Source organism: Gobius niger (assembly GCF_951799975.1).
Source record: "Gobius niger genome assembly, chromosome: 19".
Taxonomy (NCBI): Eukaryota; Metazoa; Chordata; class Actinopteri; order Gobiiformes; family Gobiidae; genus Gobius; species Gobius niger.
The window spans coordinates 2,041,481-2,060,305 of NC_136870.1; the positions used below are offsets into that span (position 1 = coordinate 2,041,481).

Below are 18,825 nucleotides of genomic sequence, written 5' to 3' on the forward strand. Positions count from 1 at the left end.
AAGCTCAGGTAAGAACATATCTCAGTATGGGAAAAAGGTGGCCTGTTCCTTTAACCTCTTAACCCCCACCTAAACCAAGCACATTTTCCCCAGTTTGGCTTTTTGAAAAAAGTGTCAAAATAGCAACGAAAACGAGGATGACAACACAACAAAAAGAAAGTGACAAAAGAGCGACGGAAAAGTGACTAAAACATGTCGGAAAAGCAACAATAACAAAATAAAAAAAGTGATAATAGAAAAGAAATAACAAAAGAAAACAAAAAACATCAAAGCAGCAACAAATGAGCCAAAAAACGTGCCAGAAAAGCAATAAAAACGCAAAAAACAGAAATGTGACAAAAAAAAGTTACAATCAGTTTTGTTTCTAATATGGCATTACACTGTTGCTCTCCAGTAGAGAAGCTTTTAGATATGGGTAAAACAGGAGAAAATGTGCTCGGTTAAAGGGGGTTAAGAAGTCAATGTCGGAGTATAAAAAGACAAAAGGCACCCTTTACAATGCTAATTTTCTGCTAGCGAGCCTGAGTTATCCAGGAAGTAACTATAACATACTGCTGCAATGGCATTTTTGCCACGCCATTCACAAATATCTACATATTCTATGTCCGCGTGTACTGCGGAAGGTGCTCAATTTTTTGTTCAGTAAAATACAGCAAATTGATTTCTCTAAAAGAGCACTTCCCTATTCACCGCCTGCATAATTGTGGCTTATAAACGATCAAAGTGAATTGGATTTCTCAGAAATGCGTGATTCAGGGTAAAAACTAGTCCCGGTGTGTTTTTTGGACGAGGACGGAATATTGTAATATGGTCAAATTAAAATCAATATTAAGATCAAAGTGTGCATTTACATGGAAGGAGCCTTCAACGACAGATTCAGATATGATCGCAGTTGAATATTGCAGCTCTACCATTCAGAGACTCTTATAAGGACTATTTAAAGAGGGCTGGATTTTGATGCATGATCTATGAAATGACATCAAATGGTGTAATTGTCTTCTGGACCGAGATGAAATTGTTGAATAAACATGTAAAACGAAGCCTTGAGCACTAAATGAATTTTGGAAAAAACTGAAGTCATGCTACTCATTAAAAAGAAATGTGTAATTTATGAAGGTTTATTATGTTTTCTTCTTGGTCATACTTTGAGACAGTGGTTCCACCTTCAACATACAGTGTGATGTTACTTTTTTTTTTTTTTTACTCAAGTGCAAGTAAAAAGTAGGAGTGGGGTGAGATGAGCCACCTTTTGCTTTGGTGGTTATTGAGTGAAAACAGTAAAACATTTGTACAAAATGTTACACACATTGTGTTCGTATGGGAATATTATTATTTTGTTCTTTATTATTTTTAGTATAATACTTTTTCACACCGTAAATGTTTACAGGGTAAAAAATACAACGGATGGCCCAAAATTTTAACCCGATCCGAAACAACTTTTGGATATTTTCAGTTTTTGAATTTCAATTTTGTGGTGCAATAACGCCGTTGAAAGAATCAATGTCGTAGAATCCAAAAAATTGGTACAGACGAACATCAACAAAAAAATAAAAATCAAGAGTAATATTAATGTATTAATTTTGATCCATATGTGTGTTCCTCTAGCGCACATACACAAAGCCTCTTTCTGAATTTGGCATTCTAAAGCTTTGTTTTTTTGCTGTGGGTTTTTTTATCCCAATCCTTTTGGACACACTTTGGATGTGTCTACGCTACTCTCCAGGCGCTTTGGACCAGAGTGCGCAAAATAATCGCAATTATTTTGGCCAAGATAATCATGACCCCAAATTTCATTATCGTCCCATCCCTACTTATGATTTTATCCAGAAGCCACAGCCTTTCCTCGTTATGATTTTAAAGCCTCTTCTAACCGTTGTTATTGATCAGAGTTTACCCATACAGTTTATACTTCTCACACTCACGGCTGCACAGCTTGAGAGTTCCCAGATGTTTTTATTGCTTGCACCACATGAAGTGACGTTTCGGGCGTATTGTTTGTGACACATGAGTATTTACACTATTCATTTGTTTTGGTTTTAAGTTGTAGTTATACGCTCACACCAGAGGGTGGACACATGAGACATGTTCTTTTTTTTTTTTTTTGCTGAAATACAAAACATCTTCAAAAATGAGAGGCAGCAAGTTTTTGTCCACTTTGAACTACATTGATATATTCCATTGTTGCATCTGACTTACTGTCTAGTAACAGATGCTAGAAACACTGATATTTTATGATTCGGTAAATTACAACTTTCTAAAAATACTCATCAGAAAAAAATGATGAATTGAGGAGAAAGGAGGATAGTAGATAAAGATGATAAAATTAAAACTTTATTTGCTTTAGGAGAATATATTTGCAAAGCTACAAAAATATGATACTGTAGAGAAAAGCAGATCGACTTTGTAGACAGGCAATCCAACGCCAGAAATCTGTTAAATATAAATATACATATAAACATGAATATGAATATAAATTGAAACAAATGTTTGGATATATTGCGGGAGTCGGGGATTTATATACACTTTGAGAACCCAATGTGAACGCATATGAGCTGGGAAACTACAACATAATGTCAAACGTACACACATCTAATTGGAAAATGTTTAGCTTTTTTCCCCTCTTTTTCATTTTTTTTTTTTAAATAATTCCAAAAAGAAGACGATCATTTTGCCAGATGTAAAAAATATCCTACTGTTATTGTACCATGAACGCACCATTGCTAATGCTGCTAGCTTACCAACTCTTTTGCCACCTATTTCAGTCAATTAACCGGGATGGAACGATCAGATATCGCCTTTCATTTGTGTGCCATCGATAGTGCTTTTAAATCGCCATTATTTGCCACTGGATCCAGAGCAATAATCCTTCAGCATGATTTTAATTTAATTGCGATATCGCAGCTAGCACAGACGTTAGCTTCTACGTAGGTGCGCACACATGGTTGGGCTGTTTTTCTTCACATGAGTTTTTAGAGACTTTATGCATGGCGAAAGGTGTGTATAACAATTTAATCATTATAGAACTATAATACTGTACGTTTTTCTCGTGTGCAGCATCTTGAAGAGCCTTGCACATTGCACATGTAATACTGTACTGTTGTCTTCTTGTTACTTGTCAGGCTGGTTTACAGTAAGTTGCTCATTTCTGATGCTGATATAGTATGATTGTATAAACAGTGCAGGTTGTGAACCGTAGCATAAACACTGGTATTTACATTTCTTGGTTTTGGGCGCAGGAGTTTGTTGTATTGATCGGTTGATGTAGTATGACGGTAAAAGGGAACTGTTATTTCCAAAGACTACATAACAATCTAAAGGCGATAGATCACATGCATCACACAAAATGTCTATATTTATGTCAACAACAAGCTTTAGTCAATTCTACTTTTTACCCACAGTGGAAAGAATAATATTGTTTTGCTGGTTACTTCAAACTAGTCTTGCTTTATTTAGTAACCGTGTGACGTCACTTGTGTTTCAAAGGTGTGTGCTCTCTGGTTTCTGACCACAGTCTGCTGCTGGTCAGGGAGGCACAAGGATTGCCTCTGTTGCACAATGGAAGTGGTGATGTGTTATTATGACCTAAGAGGTTCAATGCTGTTCTGAGTCACAGGTCCAGAGGTAGCACTGAGTCACAGCTACTCAAGTACTCGAGTACTTGAATGCATCAGTTAGGGACGTGTTGTGTAGTATGTTAGAATGAATAAATCAATTAACATGGTTAATTATTGGAGTAGAAGATTAGCCTTAAAGGGATATTTCAGGATTTCTGACATAGCAGCCTCAATTCCTAGTTTTCCAGAGTGTTGTTAATTTCAGGAGATCCTTTTTTTGTTTTTTGTTTCATGCAGTTCTTACATTTATTTTCTGAAATAAAAATAAAAAATTGATGGACAAATCATTACAAATCCAGAGCAAGTAAAATATATAAATCATATAAAATAATAATAATGTAAAAAGTTATCAAATACAATCAAATTTAATATGGCACAACTCAGACACATTCGAAATTCCCTAGGCCTCAGCAGCCGACCTTAATGCAATGATTGTTCCACATTTTCTTTACTGTATGACAAGTTGGTCACAGGCTTGTAAATCTGCCCTCAGGCCACTTGAGTCATATAAAAGTTCTCTAAAGATTCACGATAAGAAAGTCAGACGATTCCATCATTGTCATATCCTCGTAAAACACACATTTCTCAGCTTTAAAAATGTGATAATCCACACAAATCTGTGTTTGATGTATAAGATCCTCCATGACACCGCTGCTCCTCCACTAAAAGAGTTCATCTCGATTTGGTAGATTTCCCATCCATAATATACACTTACCGCCCAATAAGACAGAAATCTATTGTGTGACTGATGTAATATTGGAAATAACATGTTGTGCATTTTAGAAGCCTTTTTGTTCCCCACCTAAAATCTATTGGAGATAATGTATTATATTTACTTTGGCACTAAGTACAACAACTAGTTAAAGTGTTACGTTTGACTTCAGGATTCCTGCATATACTCAGGTAAAAGAAACGTGTCCTCGTCTTGGAATGTGGGTTTTGGGACCTGCTTGTCAAGTGAAATATTTTATTAGCTGTGTTCTTACTTTGAATGTAGAAAACCGGGTGGCAACTATATTAGGGGAAAATGCAATATTTGATGACCGTCTCATTGTAGTATATCAAGAATATGGGTTTGAGAAACTATGAAATCAGATGTTTGAGCTGTGAGCCATACCCCGCTTATCAGCTGCTGTGGCCCTGCCTGAGTTCTGAGGCTGTGTGTGCAATTCCTGGAATGCGAAAGCTCCCCGGCCCCTCTGTGCTGCTGGAGACTGTCTGCTTTACTTTCGCTTTCGTTTCTGCTGCTCTTTACAGAGAATGAAAAGGAGACGGCCAGAGGGAGGGGCCCTCCGCTTTAAATGCCTCTCCCCGTCACACTCAGCCGGTTACGCAGAGACATCACAAGACAAACGAAGCACTGCCTTGGCTTTGAGAACAGGTAGGACCATGGGAAGTGTACTATTAATGCTTACATGTTTACAATGATACACGGAGCCTGCTTCTTGCTGTTTGTATGTGCTGGTTCAAAGCAGGACTTGCAGTAAAAGCTTGTTTTGTTTTTTGTGTAGTGGAAAGTCATTAGTTTTGTCCTTCAGTAATTCTAAAAGCAGACGTTTGTGAACTTTTTGCTTGACATTTTTTGTCAAATTAAAGTCTATTGTTTGTTCATTATACATTACGCACTGGCTTAGAATAGGTGTGTTAAATAGGTTGACTCTTGTATACAAAATCAGATGTACAAAAACTAATTTGGCCAAAGTGGCTTGTAAAAGTAAAATGGTAAGATGTTTGTGGTACGGCTGTTATTGCAGTATTTAATGAAACAATTTCAACACAGTGCGCTACATCACATTTGAACAAAAGTGAACAGTCAGATGGACAAATATTGCATTAGTGAAAGTGATGGTTTGTAAGTTTGCAAAGTGAGGATTAAAAGTTTAAAAGTAAACAGTCAAATTCGTCCCTCTTTACCCAGAAAGCCCTTCTTCATTTGCAAAATGAGGAGAGCGGGAACAGAATTTTCAAAAGTAAATGATCAAGCTCCTCCCCCTTCCCTCCTGATTGGACCTGACAGGCTGGTTCACAGAAAAATCTTGTGTATATATATATATGTGTGTATGTGTATGTATGTATGTATATGTATGTATATGTATGTATATATATATATATATATATATATATATATGTATATGTATATGTATAAATTATTACCTATTTTACAACAAAATGAAAGACCATTGGTCGATTTCGCACATTTTATAAAATTTGCAAAACATTTAGACTTCCAGACTATCACTTTAATATAAAATATTGTGTAGCCCTAGTTACAGTGGGTTGAAAGAGCATCCGTACCCCTTTAACTTTTCAACATTTTGCCACGCTATGGTCCACTATGGAAGGTTTTTTATCTCATCAAAATGTGCATTTTAAATGTCTGAGAAATGTATGCTTTGAATATTTCTAGCATTGAAATAACATGATTTTTTTTCAGTCACTGAATTTTTACTGCTCATTTATGAAGGGTTTTAAATTGAAAATGAGAAATGCATCTTTTTAATATTTACTGTACTAATTTTCAAAACATTCAATTCAGCAGTCTAAATTCAGTGTAAAATTTGCAATAAAAAAATCAAATACTTAATTCACACTTAAAATATTCAATATTTAAAGAATTCAAGTCCTTAAACTCAGCAGTAGAAATTCAGATTGCAAAATTTGCAGTGAAAAGTTTCACACAGAACATACTGGACCTCAAGGCCTGAGCAATCGATCCTGGATGACTGAGAGCTGAGACGCAGGATGTTTCCTATTGGTTTGTGTCTTTAGTGGGCGGGACTTACAGATGAGGAATAACGCCAGGCTCAGACCTAGAGCGGCGGAAGTGAGGAGAGCGGCGAGCTTCCATTCATTCCCTATTAGGGTTGTGCCGATGGACGATACCATCGTCCATCGGCGATGAATGAGCAACATCACGATGTAGAGCCACCATCGTGATGCCACGCCCCCTCCTGTCAGAAACACGCACTGGTCTTCTGTGGGAATGGTAAACCTTCAAACTGTGCAGGGATTGCACTGTAAATTAAATCACGGATGTAACTAATATGCGCGCAAGTGTCAGTACCTGCCAGAAGCTACGATGTGTTGGCCGTAATTATTAAGGTAAAGACGCAGCGCTGCTGTATTTCTGACGCGCGGGGCTCTCTCTCTCTCTCTCTCTCTCTCTCTCTCTCTCTCTCTCTCTCTGCAGCTCAGTTTAACAGCGCGTGGTTTTGCTTTACTTTGCTGCGTATTGAAACTTAAACCGTTTTAAAATGACGAGAATGGCTCTCACATCGGAGCTAGCTGAGCGCGCGGATTATTTTCACGAAGGACCGAGAGAGGAAAGAGTGAGGAGAGGAGTTAAGAGGTTACGAGCTCACGGACCGGGCGGCGCGTGGAGCGGCTTCAAAAATGTAGCTACTACGCAAACTTCTAAATATTGTCCCGTTCACCCACTGTTTCTTAAACATTACGTTAAAACTGAGCAAATGCAAATAATAAGCTCCGATTTACATTTGTATTAGTGTGATGAGAGCACTGGTATTGAGGAGTTGACGCTCTGAAGTCGTTCTCCTCTCAGACTTTACGCACGAGTTTTAACACATTTCTTTTGCAAAAGTCGTGTTCCGTGACTCTGTTCCGATCGTGTTTAGTTTAGATCCATTTATCCTGAAATCTCACGTTTTCCTAACATACATAGTAATATGCAGCATATATATAGGCTATTGTCTTTAAAAAAAATGCTTATAATGAAAAATGGACGATATCATCGTCCATCACGATGGTTGACTGTAAACATCGTCAACGACCAATTAAGGGGACATCGCCCAACCCTATTCCCTATGCTGCCTGGCGACCGGAAATAAGCCTCCGGAAATCCACAGGAGAGCGGCGAGATACGGGCGGCCGGAGCGGAGACTAGCGTTAAAAAAATTTCAACGCTATGCAAATACAGAGCCATTTCCGGCGGCGGCTCCAACCACAGAACAAGCGCTGACAGACACCTGTGCGTAATTGGCTCATGCGCAAAAGCTGCGTCTCAAACCCACCTCCACGCGCTCCTGCACAAGGGGGGCTGGCGAAGGAAGTAGAGCAAGCTGAGCGACGGAAAGCGTTTTTTTTCCGCTTGGTGTGAGCCCGGCGTCAGGAGTTGACAAGTCAAATCTAACAATTTTGATTGGTCCCTTGCACCGTTTGCTCATGAACCAGAATTTGGCTCGACTCGCTCTGGATCGATTGCTCAGGCCTTGGTGTCCAGGATGTCCTGTGTGAAATTTTCGCTGCGAATTTCACACTCTGAATTTCTACTGTTGAATTTAAGGGCTTGGTTTTTTAAAACATTAAATATTTTTAAGGGTGAATTTTTCCTTTAGAATTTTTTTTTACAGCAAATTTTTCACTCACAATAAACAATACAGTAACAATACAGTGTATATTTTCAATGTGAATTTTTCATTTTGAATTTGAAACACTTTTTTATTATATGTTGTATGTTGAATATTCAGTGTCGGAAATTCTAGGACAAAAATGGTTATTTCAGTGTAAAAAGAAAAATTCAATGCAGAAAATTCACAGACATTTAAAATTCCCATTCTGATGACACAATAAATCTTCCATAGTCCACAAAAATAAATATATTTAGTTGAAATTTTACATGAAAGATACACACTAAGTGATACACAGTCGTGAAGTGAAATCAAATTTATACATGATTTTGAACTTTTTTTATGAATAAAATTTTCCTTTTAGTGCAACCAATTGCCTTCAGAAGTTGCATGATGATTTCTTTATACCCAATGACTAAACAGAATCTAAATAAGGCTGGTCATAGTGTTGTCATTTCTTGTTTGTTGTGAGTCAACACTCTATGACACAGCATCATTTGGAACATTTCTTTTCCCAGAAACAGAAACTGAACCAAAGCTGCAGTTTTACAGAGGCTCAGAAGAAATTGTTAAAAAGCAGTTTGAGGAAAAGGTGACACAGCAGTTAGTGCCCCGACCGATGCGATGGCGAAATAAGGGAAAATATTACAAATTCAAAATGAGCAAAGATGAGAAAAAATGAGGGGGGATGAGAAAAACAGGGGGCAAAAATAAGAAAAAAAAAATGGGCGCTGAAACAACAAAGTCACTTCTTTTAATGCTGTTCCTGGACGTTCCAGATGCCATCTGTTTGTATGGCGTGAATAAGTAATGACTACAGTGTGGTGTTTTGAGAAACTTGGCAACACAGGCTTATAAAGTGCAATACCAGTGTAGGCCATTATTAAGGTCAAAATTAGTGTTTTGGCTGCGTCCATTTGACCAAGTAGTTGACCCACATGCTGCGGGGTTTCATTGAAGGTTGGGTCAAATGCAGTCAACATTTTTCACTGATTGACTCACTAATTATGACTGCAATAACATGTTTTGAAATGATTCTTAGGGAGTGTACAAACCTAACCGGTCGAATCCAATAATAGAAAGCTGCAGGCCGGAGCTGAGGCAGAGCCACATTCACCATGATCGTCAGAGGGTGGACTATCATTGTGGATTCGATTCACTGTCATGGATCTGCTGCAGCTTTCCCCTACTCGTCAAATCGCCTTGCTGCTTCTACTTGGTCACTTGAAATAGTTGCAAGCATTTGCTCACAGGTGTTCACTTCAGGAGGAACCTGCGCAATTCTGGAAAAAAAAAAAACTTCTAGGCTTGCACGTGCTGTTGTTGCTAAGCACTAAGTTGTGAATTAAAATTGTTTCCCGATCCTTTACTTGTGCTTTGGGGCCAGTGGAATAGTTTTATTACCTTTCTCTGACACTTTCCTTTCTCCTGCCTCTCCCGGATATTATCTCAATACACTGTGTTCCATATTATTATGCAAATGACATTTCAGTGTCATAAAGGTAAAAAAAAGAAAAACGTTTTTCCATGAAACTCATGGATGGTATTGTGTCTCGGGGCTCTATGAATCACTGACATTAATTTCAGACGCCTGGGATGATAAGTTTTCAGGTTAAGCCCAGTTAAGGAAAAAACTACTGAAAAAGGACGTTCCACATTATTAAGCAGATCATCATTTTCAAGCAATATGGGAAAGAAAAAGGGTCTCTCTGCTGGTGAAAAGCGTGAAATAGTTGAATGCCTTGGACTGGGTCTGAAAATCTTATATAGATAGATATTTCACAAAAGATGAAGCGTAATCATTGTACTGTTAAGAGATTTGTGGCTGATTCAGACACTCACAGGTTTGTGCAGATAAAGGCACAATGAGGATGCTTTCTGCCAGACAAATACATCAGATTAAGAGAAGAGCTGCTGGTGCCTCTGGAGTCTCCCGAACATCAAGGTGTAGGACCCTCCAGAGGCTGCAGTTGTACATAAACCTTCTATCCGGCCACCCTTCATTTTCAAACAGTCTTGTTCACTGATGAGTGCCGTAACCCTGGATGGTCAGATGGATGGATGGATTCATGTTATCCTCTAGCAGTTAAAGACTTGAAAATTATGCTGAAAAAAATATAATTTGTATAATAATTTGGAAGGTGGTGTATGTGTGACTTGGTGTGTGCAGTTCCTGTCACTCCAGCCTCATGTCATGATGAAATTCTGTTTAAAACATGTTTATAATCCAGTGCGTTCTTTATTGTGTCCATATTTTCATAACTTTATTGAAGTGTAATTCCTCTGATTTGAATGCTTGGGCTCATGGCTAGGGCTGGGCGTTAAAAAAAAAAAAAAGAAATCACGATTATTTTCCCCATATTGATCAAGCCCGATTTTCGATTTGATTTTTTTTTGTTTTAAAGAAAGAAAAAAAAACATTAAATGTGGTCTTTCCTGGACTAGCAAGTAAACAGACGCTGTGGCCAAACGGAAAACTCCAGCTAACTCAGCCGCAAAAACAAACTCCACAGTTCTAGTGTCACAGTACAACATCCCATCACCTGGCCAAGCAACACACACACATCTGCAAGACACAAGAAATTAGAATGTTTGAAGAATGTCAGAAGCAGACAACAAGCGCATGTTTGTGTGCGGAGCCTCACAAGGCCACGACGTCACGGAGTGAAGCGTTAACAACTTAATATTTACATAAAGAAATGAGTAAACTGATAGTAAAAAGACGATCAAACTTACAATTCACTGTTTAAGTCCAGCTAATCCACTGCTGCAGCCTCTAAACAGATCCACATTGTCCAAATAGCGAGCGATAGTCTCTGAGGCTCCTCACATGCTTCTGTTTTGCCCTTTAGACGAGTTAACGCAGTACAGTAAAATCACCAGGTCCTCTCCTCTTTGTGCCGCATGTATCATCCTGTGCTTCCTGTTTGTTTGGGCCGAGTGTTTCCCTGGGGTTGACCTGACAGGCGCAGCAGCATTGCGCCCTCCTTATTTTTTCCTAGACTGCAACAGGACTGGCCAATTCTTCTCGATTAAAACAAACGCGTTTATTGTGATGTACCTTTATTATAATCACGATTTAAATGAGATTAAATGCCCATCCATAGGAATGGCATTTCAAACCAACAGCTGCTGCTCGTCATAAAGCTTTTCTTTCTCTTTTCTGGCAGTGTGTCCGCTTCACTTATGTCTTTATAATGTAGTGGAAGTGCTTACAGGTGAAACTCGGAAAATTACAATATCGTTAAAAAGTGCATTCATTTCTGTTATTCAACTTGAACTGTGAAACTAGTATATAGACTCATTACATGCAAAGTGACATATGTATAGCCTTTATTTGTTCTAATTTTGATTTCAGCTCAGCTTGTCTAAAAATCTCAGAAAATTTTAATATTTAAAAAAAACTGCAAGCCATAATCATTAAAATTACAACAAATAAAGGCTTGACATATGTTACTTTACATGTAATGAGTCTATATCATATATTTAGAGTTGAATTACAGAAATAAATGAACGATGTTCGAATTTTTCGAGTTTCACCTGTATGTTGCTCCAAATTCAGGATGATCTGAATTCCTTCTTCCCTAATCAATGTGTGTCCTAATGCTGCATTTGTGTCTTTGGACAGTGTCTTTGACCATGGAGAAGGACTTGGAGGACCTGGTGGAGATGGTGAGGCAGCATCCTGAAGGCCTCTCCCTGGGGGGGCTGAAGACGCTTTTTCAGCAGGCCTACAACCGGAACCTGTGCCCTTTAGCTCTGGGCTACAACTCTATAGCCAACATGGTGGACAACATGGTCGAACTGACTATAATAAAAGGGTCTAACGGCAAGAAAAAAGTAGTTCACAAGGCACAAAATGCCTCTGCAACTATGGAAATGGAAGACCGAGGCATTGTTCTTGAGAACATAATAAACTTGCTTATGAAACACCCAAATGGATATGGTCTGCAGACACTGCCCACCGTCTATCGTCAGAAATACAAAACCGAGCTGTCTTTTAAAACTCTGGGGTTCACGACAGTGGAAGCTCTTGTAGAGTCTTTGAGTGAGCATCTCATCGTTATAGAAAAGCGGGTGTTCCACGTCATGCACAAGAATCCACGAGAGTCCGCCAATCCAGGGAGCAGTGTTCGTGAGGTCGGGGCCAGCGCCACACAGCTGCAGGGAGGTTTGCCTGCAGCGGCTCTCTCTTTCCTGGGGCCTTCTCTGATCACACCGGCCACGGCGTTCAACACACCCGGTCCACCTGCAGGGGCTCCCAGCACAGCGCCCAGGCAGGCAGAAAGGCTGGCCAAAAATCAGCTGCTCCAACGGGTCATGGAGGTGAGGAGGGATTGGTTTACTGCACGATAATCTGAACTGGTTTGTCCTAAATGTTACACAGTGGCTGTTTCCCAAAGTCTAGGGATATGGCCTTGCCTTGCTTTGCTTTTGAAGGCAGTGCTACTCCACTCTCTTCCGATCCAAGGCAAGAGTCCTCCCTTTATCCAAAAAGAGCTGCTGATGGAACACACTTAAAGGAAGTGGCATCACAGAATAAAAAGGAAGATATGCTTCATCCAGGGGAGGAGGGTAGTTCGGCTCAGGAGGGGCAATTCTGAGGGGATCAAAGTAATAATATTTTTACTGACTGTATATGGCGTGTAACGTGTAAATTAACTATGCACTGGCTGAGGCTTGTAAAAGTTCGCTGGTGCACACACTCACACACTTCACCTGGGCAGCGCAACAGCTGCCCGCATTCACCGGCTGACTGTAGGCTTGTCTACTCGATAGCCCCACACCAATGGACCACTGAAGGCGATAAACCACAGGAGACATCGTGCTGACGCTGAGGTGAAAGTTATTTCTCTGTATATTAGGACATGTAAACTTTTACTGCTTTTACTTTGTTGCAAGCAGCAGCGCACTAATACAGCAGATGCCAAACACTGGCTACGTATCACACAATGCTTGATGCACGCGTGGGAAAATAGGATTGGTCCTATTTTGAGGAAGGTGTCTTGTGCGTTGCCCCTGGGGCGCGTTACTCACAGCTCTGTGTGGCCACTTCAATCCCCCGTCAATGGTTCTATGTCAAAAAGAAAAATCTATTTTTAAAAATTGAAAATGTAATCATCGTTTTATCTTTTTTTTAATTTAATTCAAACAGAAGACAGTATCCGTACAGTGCAGACCTGTTTTGGAATTTGACATTATGTGTTCTGGAGGTTAGATCAGGCCCAAAAAAATCAAGCCTGACCTGACCCGCGCCCGAGCAACCCAGCTTATTTATCCGCTGTATTGACCGGAGTTTACGGATGGCTAAGGCCAGGCTACCTCCCTCCCAGACTCCTCTATTTTATATTGCGTATAACCACAGTTTGTATCCAATAGACTAAGTCTATAGCATAGATTTTTATTAGAGATTATAATGACATTAATAAAAAATGTAAAAAACAAAAAACAAACTTGAAGCCCGACCCGACCCAAACCCGACTGTATGCGTGAAATCTCGCCTCAGGCTCGGGCCTAAAATCTGACCTCTAATGTGTACACATTTTTTACTCTGTGATGAAACTGAAGCCATCAGTAGAACTCCAGCTCTAAAACAAAATGAAGGTTTAGTGTCAATATAGTTGTCATATGCCACAGCCCCCTGAACTGTCACCTTTTTCACTATATATGTGTTTGCATGTCTGTATATAAAAAACAGGGAGAGATTATTAAACCTATGTTCTCCAGATGTTTTTATTGTCTAATAAATACTGCATTAAAATCGAAAGGGTAATAAAAACATTCGTAAAAATTTGAAAGTGCCTGATATTAAATTCAAATCTAGTTCTTTGTTGGTCCCTGAAGCTGCAATTTGAAAATGTAAAAATAATATTTATACATTTAAAATAAACAAAACAAATCTTAGATTTCGTTTTTTTGTTGTTGACTTAAAAAGACTGAAACCTAAAATTAGTAAACCTATTTGACCAAATCTTGGCACTTTGACCTGTTCTCAAAATGAACAGCGGCTGTAGAGTCATTAAACATTCAAAGCATGGTGCATTATGGGCCGCTTTGGCTGGTGCAAGGCAATGATGTATCCTTGGTAAATGATCCACATGCTAACTAAGATGAACATTGGAACTGCACTAGGGCGGCGAGTGATGATGTGGATGCCTGACCACGCCCACATCAGACCAAGGTAAGGCGAGGTAAGGCTTTGGGAAGCAGCCAGTGTGCCTTTAATTTATTTTTGGCCGTTTGCCTTAAGCCTCAAGACAAACTCTCCTAGCTTTGTGATATCCAGGGGTTTTGACCTGGTTTCTGGCTAAAGTTTTCGTTTTGTCTCGGCCGATCCACATGAAACAATAAACTAGCACAAAGTTCAACATCTTTTCTGTCAACACAAACGGACAAGGGTAAAAAAAAAAGTTCCACTAAAATATAAAAATGTCAGGATTTTGTGTCCAGTCACTACCAAATCTGTGTGCAATGTAAGATGTCATAAGTGTGGTATGTGTCTTTGCAGGTGATGAAAAAGTACGACTTGGACAATCCACCAATGAGCAGGCTCCAAAGCTGCTATCTGGAACACTTTGGCTCGGAGCTGCCGTTTAATGACTATCTGTCCCTGTATGATGACTGGGAGGGTTCACAAAGAAGACCCACCGCCACTACTGGCCCAGACTCTGAGGAGGCGCCTCCACAGGGACATACAGGTAACACAGCTTCTTCTTCTCACGGTCAGTAAATCAGAGTAATGTTAGGTTGTATTCTTGATGTCTGTGAGAGCACAAAACATAAGTTATACTCATAAAAGACGCATAAAGCTTGTCTTGGTTACTTATTTTGACTTCTACTTGATTGTAATTATTTGAAAGTAACATTACTCTTATTTGAGTAAATATTGTGGCAACTCTACCCACCTCAGCACCTTGTTCACTGGATCTGAAGCTTTTCACATTTTTTGCCAATATAGGATATTGTATTTGCTTACAGTGCATATGACACGTTAGTTTATTAGTTAGTTTCTTACTTACCGTATCTAATTATTTTATTCCATACACAATGAAGGCTTATTTATTTGGTTTTGAAATCTTCAACAAAACATAACAATAGAAAGTTACGCAAAAACCATAAATAGGTCAGTTTTCATTTGTTTTCATTTGGCCAAGAGACCGATCATTTTCTTTGCAATTAATTGTTGTATTTTTAGTTTTTAGTTCAGGTTGCTAGAGAATATTCCCAATATTCGGACTTTTTGTTCCATAGGAATTTCAATACCTAAACAATTTCTGATTTCACTTTGTTTGTCTCGCCATTATTATCCAAATTAATTTTGGACAGTCCCAAAATATATGAGTGTGGTCTCCCACCTGAAGGACAAATGGTGAGCTATATTAATATTCTAATTAGGTGTAAAACAGTTTTTGGCCTTTTATCTGCAGGATTTAGATAAAGTTGTAATTTTTGCTGTTTGTCAATAGAACTCTCAACCGTTTGGACCCGGAAGTAACTTATTATTGTGTGTGAGGTCACACTTAACTAACATATGGGAAATCAGTGAGTCAAACTGATACGAACTTTACCTCTATCTATGTCACTTCCTGTCAGTAGCTTTTTTTTTTTTTTTTTAATTCTGCCCAAAATGTCATTAATGGCTGCTTCACTGAAATAAAATAATTATCACTTACAGAAGATAAATAACTCATATTTTCAAAAGCATTAAAACTTGTCATATGCACTGTGAGCACTGTGTGCACATGTGAAACAAAAGTCTTATATTACATATTTAAATGTTCAGCTCTCACCCCCACCACATTTGTGCCAGTCTGCACAGGTTAGCACATGTTTCACTGCTTCAATGTTCACTACGCCTCTGTTCATGACATAGATATTTCAATAACTCCATCCAAATCCCCCATAACTTCAAGGCAACTGCAAGTATTGAATAAATGTTAAGCCTAGACGCTGGTATCCTCTTTATTAACATTAACTGTGTTGGAAACTGGACCAGGACTCGGTGTCAGTCATTTTCCTGGGCCCTAATGTCTCCTTGCGTTTTTGGCAGCGTTTCTGACCAAGACGAAGGATTTGAAGGATCTGGTGAAGATGGTGAGGAAGTATCCAGAAGGCCTCCCTTTGGCGAATCTGCCAATGTTCTTCCAGAAGACCTACAAGCGGAGCCTGTCTCTCCACGCTATGGGCTTCAGTTCGATAGAAAGCCTGGTGGCCAGCCAGGACACACTGCTCATCAGAGGGACAGAAGTATTTCACAAGTCGACCGCCATCAGTGATGTGCCTTCAAAAACGGCCAAAGCTTCCAAGGAAAAAGAAACTATACTGGAGAACTTAATAAACATGGTCAAGGCTCATCCAAAAGGAGTTCGTCTGAAAACTTTGGCCACAAATTATTCCCAGACATACAGCAAAAAATTGTGCCTAACAACGCTCGGTTTTGCCACTGTGGAATTGGTAGTGTGTTCTTTGCCAGAGCATCTATTCATTAACGGAAACAAGGTGTTCCACGTCATGCACAATAGTGAGAGCGAGCCCCCAGCGGCCATGGCCTGGTGGCCTCCCCTGCCCAGCACACCCTCTCAACCTGTGGGGGCTCCCAGTGCAGCGGCAAAGCCTGCACAGAAACCTACAGGTATCAGATATCACTGCAACCACATCACTCATGTGCACACACTACGCGACACACAATCGTGATGTGAAATGAAATCTATACATGATTTTGAAAAAGTATCTATACCATGTTGGAGTCTGCAAAAGACTTGAAACTGTGGCGGAGGTTCACCTTCCAGCAAGACAACGACCCTAAACATAAAGCCAGGGCAACAATGGAATAGTTGAAAAAAGAAAGGCCAAGTCAAAGTCCAGACCTAAATCCAATTGAGAATCTGTGGAAAGATCTGAAAACGCTCTCCATCTAATCTAACTGAGCTTGAGCTGTTTTGCAAAGAAGATTGGGTAAAAACTATGTGCAGGACTGGCAGAGACACACCCCCACAGACTTGCAGCTGTAATTGCAGCAAAAGGCGGTTCCACAAAGTATTAACTATAGATACTTTTTCAGGTTTTTATTTATAAAAATGTTCAAAATCAGGCCCAAAGTGCTTTACAGCAAGGAACCAGTCACCCACCAGTCACCCATTCACTCTCATTCATACACCAATGTACACAGACATTGGAGGCAAGGCCGGTGAGGTTTCTAGCCCAAGGACATGACAACAGTGTGCATTTGTGGGAGCCGGGATTCAAACCCACGACCTTCCAATCACGAGACGTGTCAAAAAATTAAAGGGGGACGGATACTTATGCAACCCACTGTGTATATAACTTAAAGTTTGCTGATTGGTTAGCAGGTTAACCTTGGTTTACTGGCACTATTTGGGTTGATCTCTATGATAACATGGCCTAAGACCATAACCTGCTCCAGACCATTTTTAAATTCTTGTATAAGATGAGAAGAATCTCTGCTGCTCAACAAAGAAGCCCAGGGTTAACTCATAGTCAAAAGCAACTCAATTCTGGGATAAGTCCATCCAGCTTTGTAGTATAGAATCTGGGAGCTGCAGGACTGACCCTCCACTGATATTTGAGATTGACTAAACGTTTCCTTACAATTCAATTGAAACAATGTGTGTTTTAACATATCTCTTTATGACTCAGCCGCCTCGCAGAGCCCTAAAGCTTCAAAGCCCTCCACGCCGGCCCTCCTCCCTGACCCAGACTTCCCCGCACTCGGAGCACCTGCACCCACAGCGAAGGCCACAAGCAGCAATGCGCTTGTGGACGGCTACCACAACCAGCTGAGGAAAGTGCATAGGGCTGGCATGCGGGCGATGGAGGCCCTGGAGGCGGACACAGACGGAGGAGTGGCCCGCAAATGGAGCCAGAGCCTGCACCCTGATATAATCAACGACCTCATGCAAGACGTGATACGAGACATCGCCTCCCAGGGGGAGCTCGTCACCAGAGAGAAGGTCAGATACTAACACTAGACAGCGGACTTCTGAACTTTGTTCTACATCTCCAGGTGTATCTTATTTTAAGTCAATATTAATAAAATCAAGTTTCTAAATTATAAACACATAACATTTCTAAATGCTTCCGGTGCTGCTGGCAGGAAGTGAGCCACGCACTATCTGCTCCAAAGTTTCAGGGCAGGCGTTTTCAAACTTTAACTCAAAAGGTCTGAATACTCCATCCTGTGCTCTTTGCACTAAAAATGCAGAGATTCAAATTGTAAAAAATCAATTACCAGAGCATTTTAACATGAGCAAAAAATGCAGAATATTGGATTTTTAAAATGTATTCTTCTTTAATATCATAAGTAAAGCGCAGTCCTATGATAGGGGCCCTCAAGAGTTCTAATGACACATTGTGCTGCCTGTTGTCTGTAAGCTCCTAAAACGTGGATCAAAAAGGACTGATCTAAACGTACATCACTTCGACAACTGTGACTGGAGTTCTTTATAACGCTCATGGCTGAGAATGCACATTCACTATGATGAAGTTGTTTTTTCACATAACCAAATCACTGCTATATTTTCTTAACAATTTCAAATTTTGGTAAGAATTTTCCCCCAACTTTACTGGCCTTAGTTCATTCAAAGATTTTGATACAGGCCAATAATCTGGATGGGACCTCAAAAGCTTATTATGAGCAGCAGCAACTTTTGGCTGCTATTGAAGCTGCAACTGCACTTATGGGAACGCAACATGCTTTGCTATGGCAGTAAAATGCCCAGTGCTGAGGTGCCACTGGGGTACGGACCAAATTAACTTGAGGTCCGCATCCTGACCTTCTGGAGTTTGAGAAGGCCTGCTTTAATGCCTTTTCTGCTCCAAATTCT

The 18,825-nt window shown here is 39.8% G+C and overlaps 2 protein-coding genes and 1 long non-coding RNA gene across 3 annotated transcripts in view; all 3 read left to right on the top strand.

The window, feature by feature from the left end:
* The first annotated feature begins 2,751 nt into the window (after nt 1-2,751).
* Nucleotides 2,752-11,825, top strand: LOC306979214. The gene is made up of 3 exons (XR_013793943.1): nt 2,752-2,994; nt 4,872-4,995; nt 11,610-11,825. It is a non-coding gene; the product is annotated as an uncharacterized lncRNA (long non-coding RNA).
* Nucleotides 11,826-11,854: 29 nt separating this feature from the next.
* Nucleotides 11,855-17,782, top strand: LOC306978289 (uncharacterized protein; the record flags this gene model as incomplete). Its single annotated transcript, XM_079576812.1, has 4 exons — nt 11,855-12,307; nt 14,490-14,679; nt 16,032-16,228; nt 17,639-17,782. 4 exons carry the CDS (start codon nt 11,855-11,857, stop codon nt 17,780-17,782), a joined length of 984 nt encoding a protein of 327 aa, XP_079432938.1.
* LOC306979111 (uncharacterized protein) overlaps nt 17,669-18,825 on the top strand; it is a 60,653-nt gene continuing 59,496 nt past the window's right edge. The window contains exon 1 of the mRNA XM_079577928.1: nt 17,669-17,952. Within this exon, the coding sequence (XP_079434054.1) occupies nt 17,803-17,952 (150 nt within the window). The 5' untranslated portion in view covers nt 17,669-17,802. The remainder of the gene's footprint in view (nt 17,953-18,825) is intronic.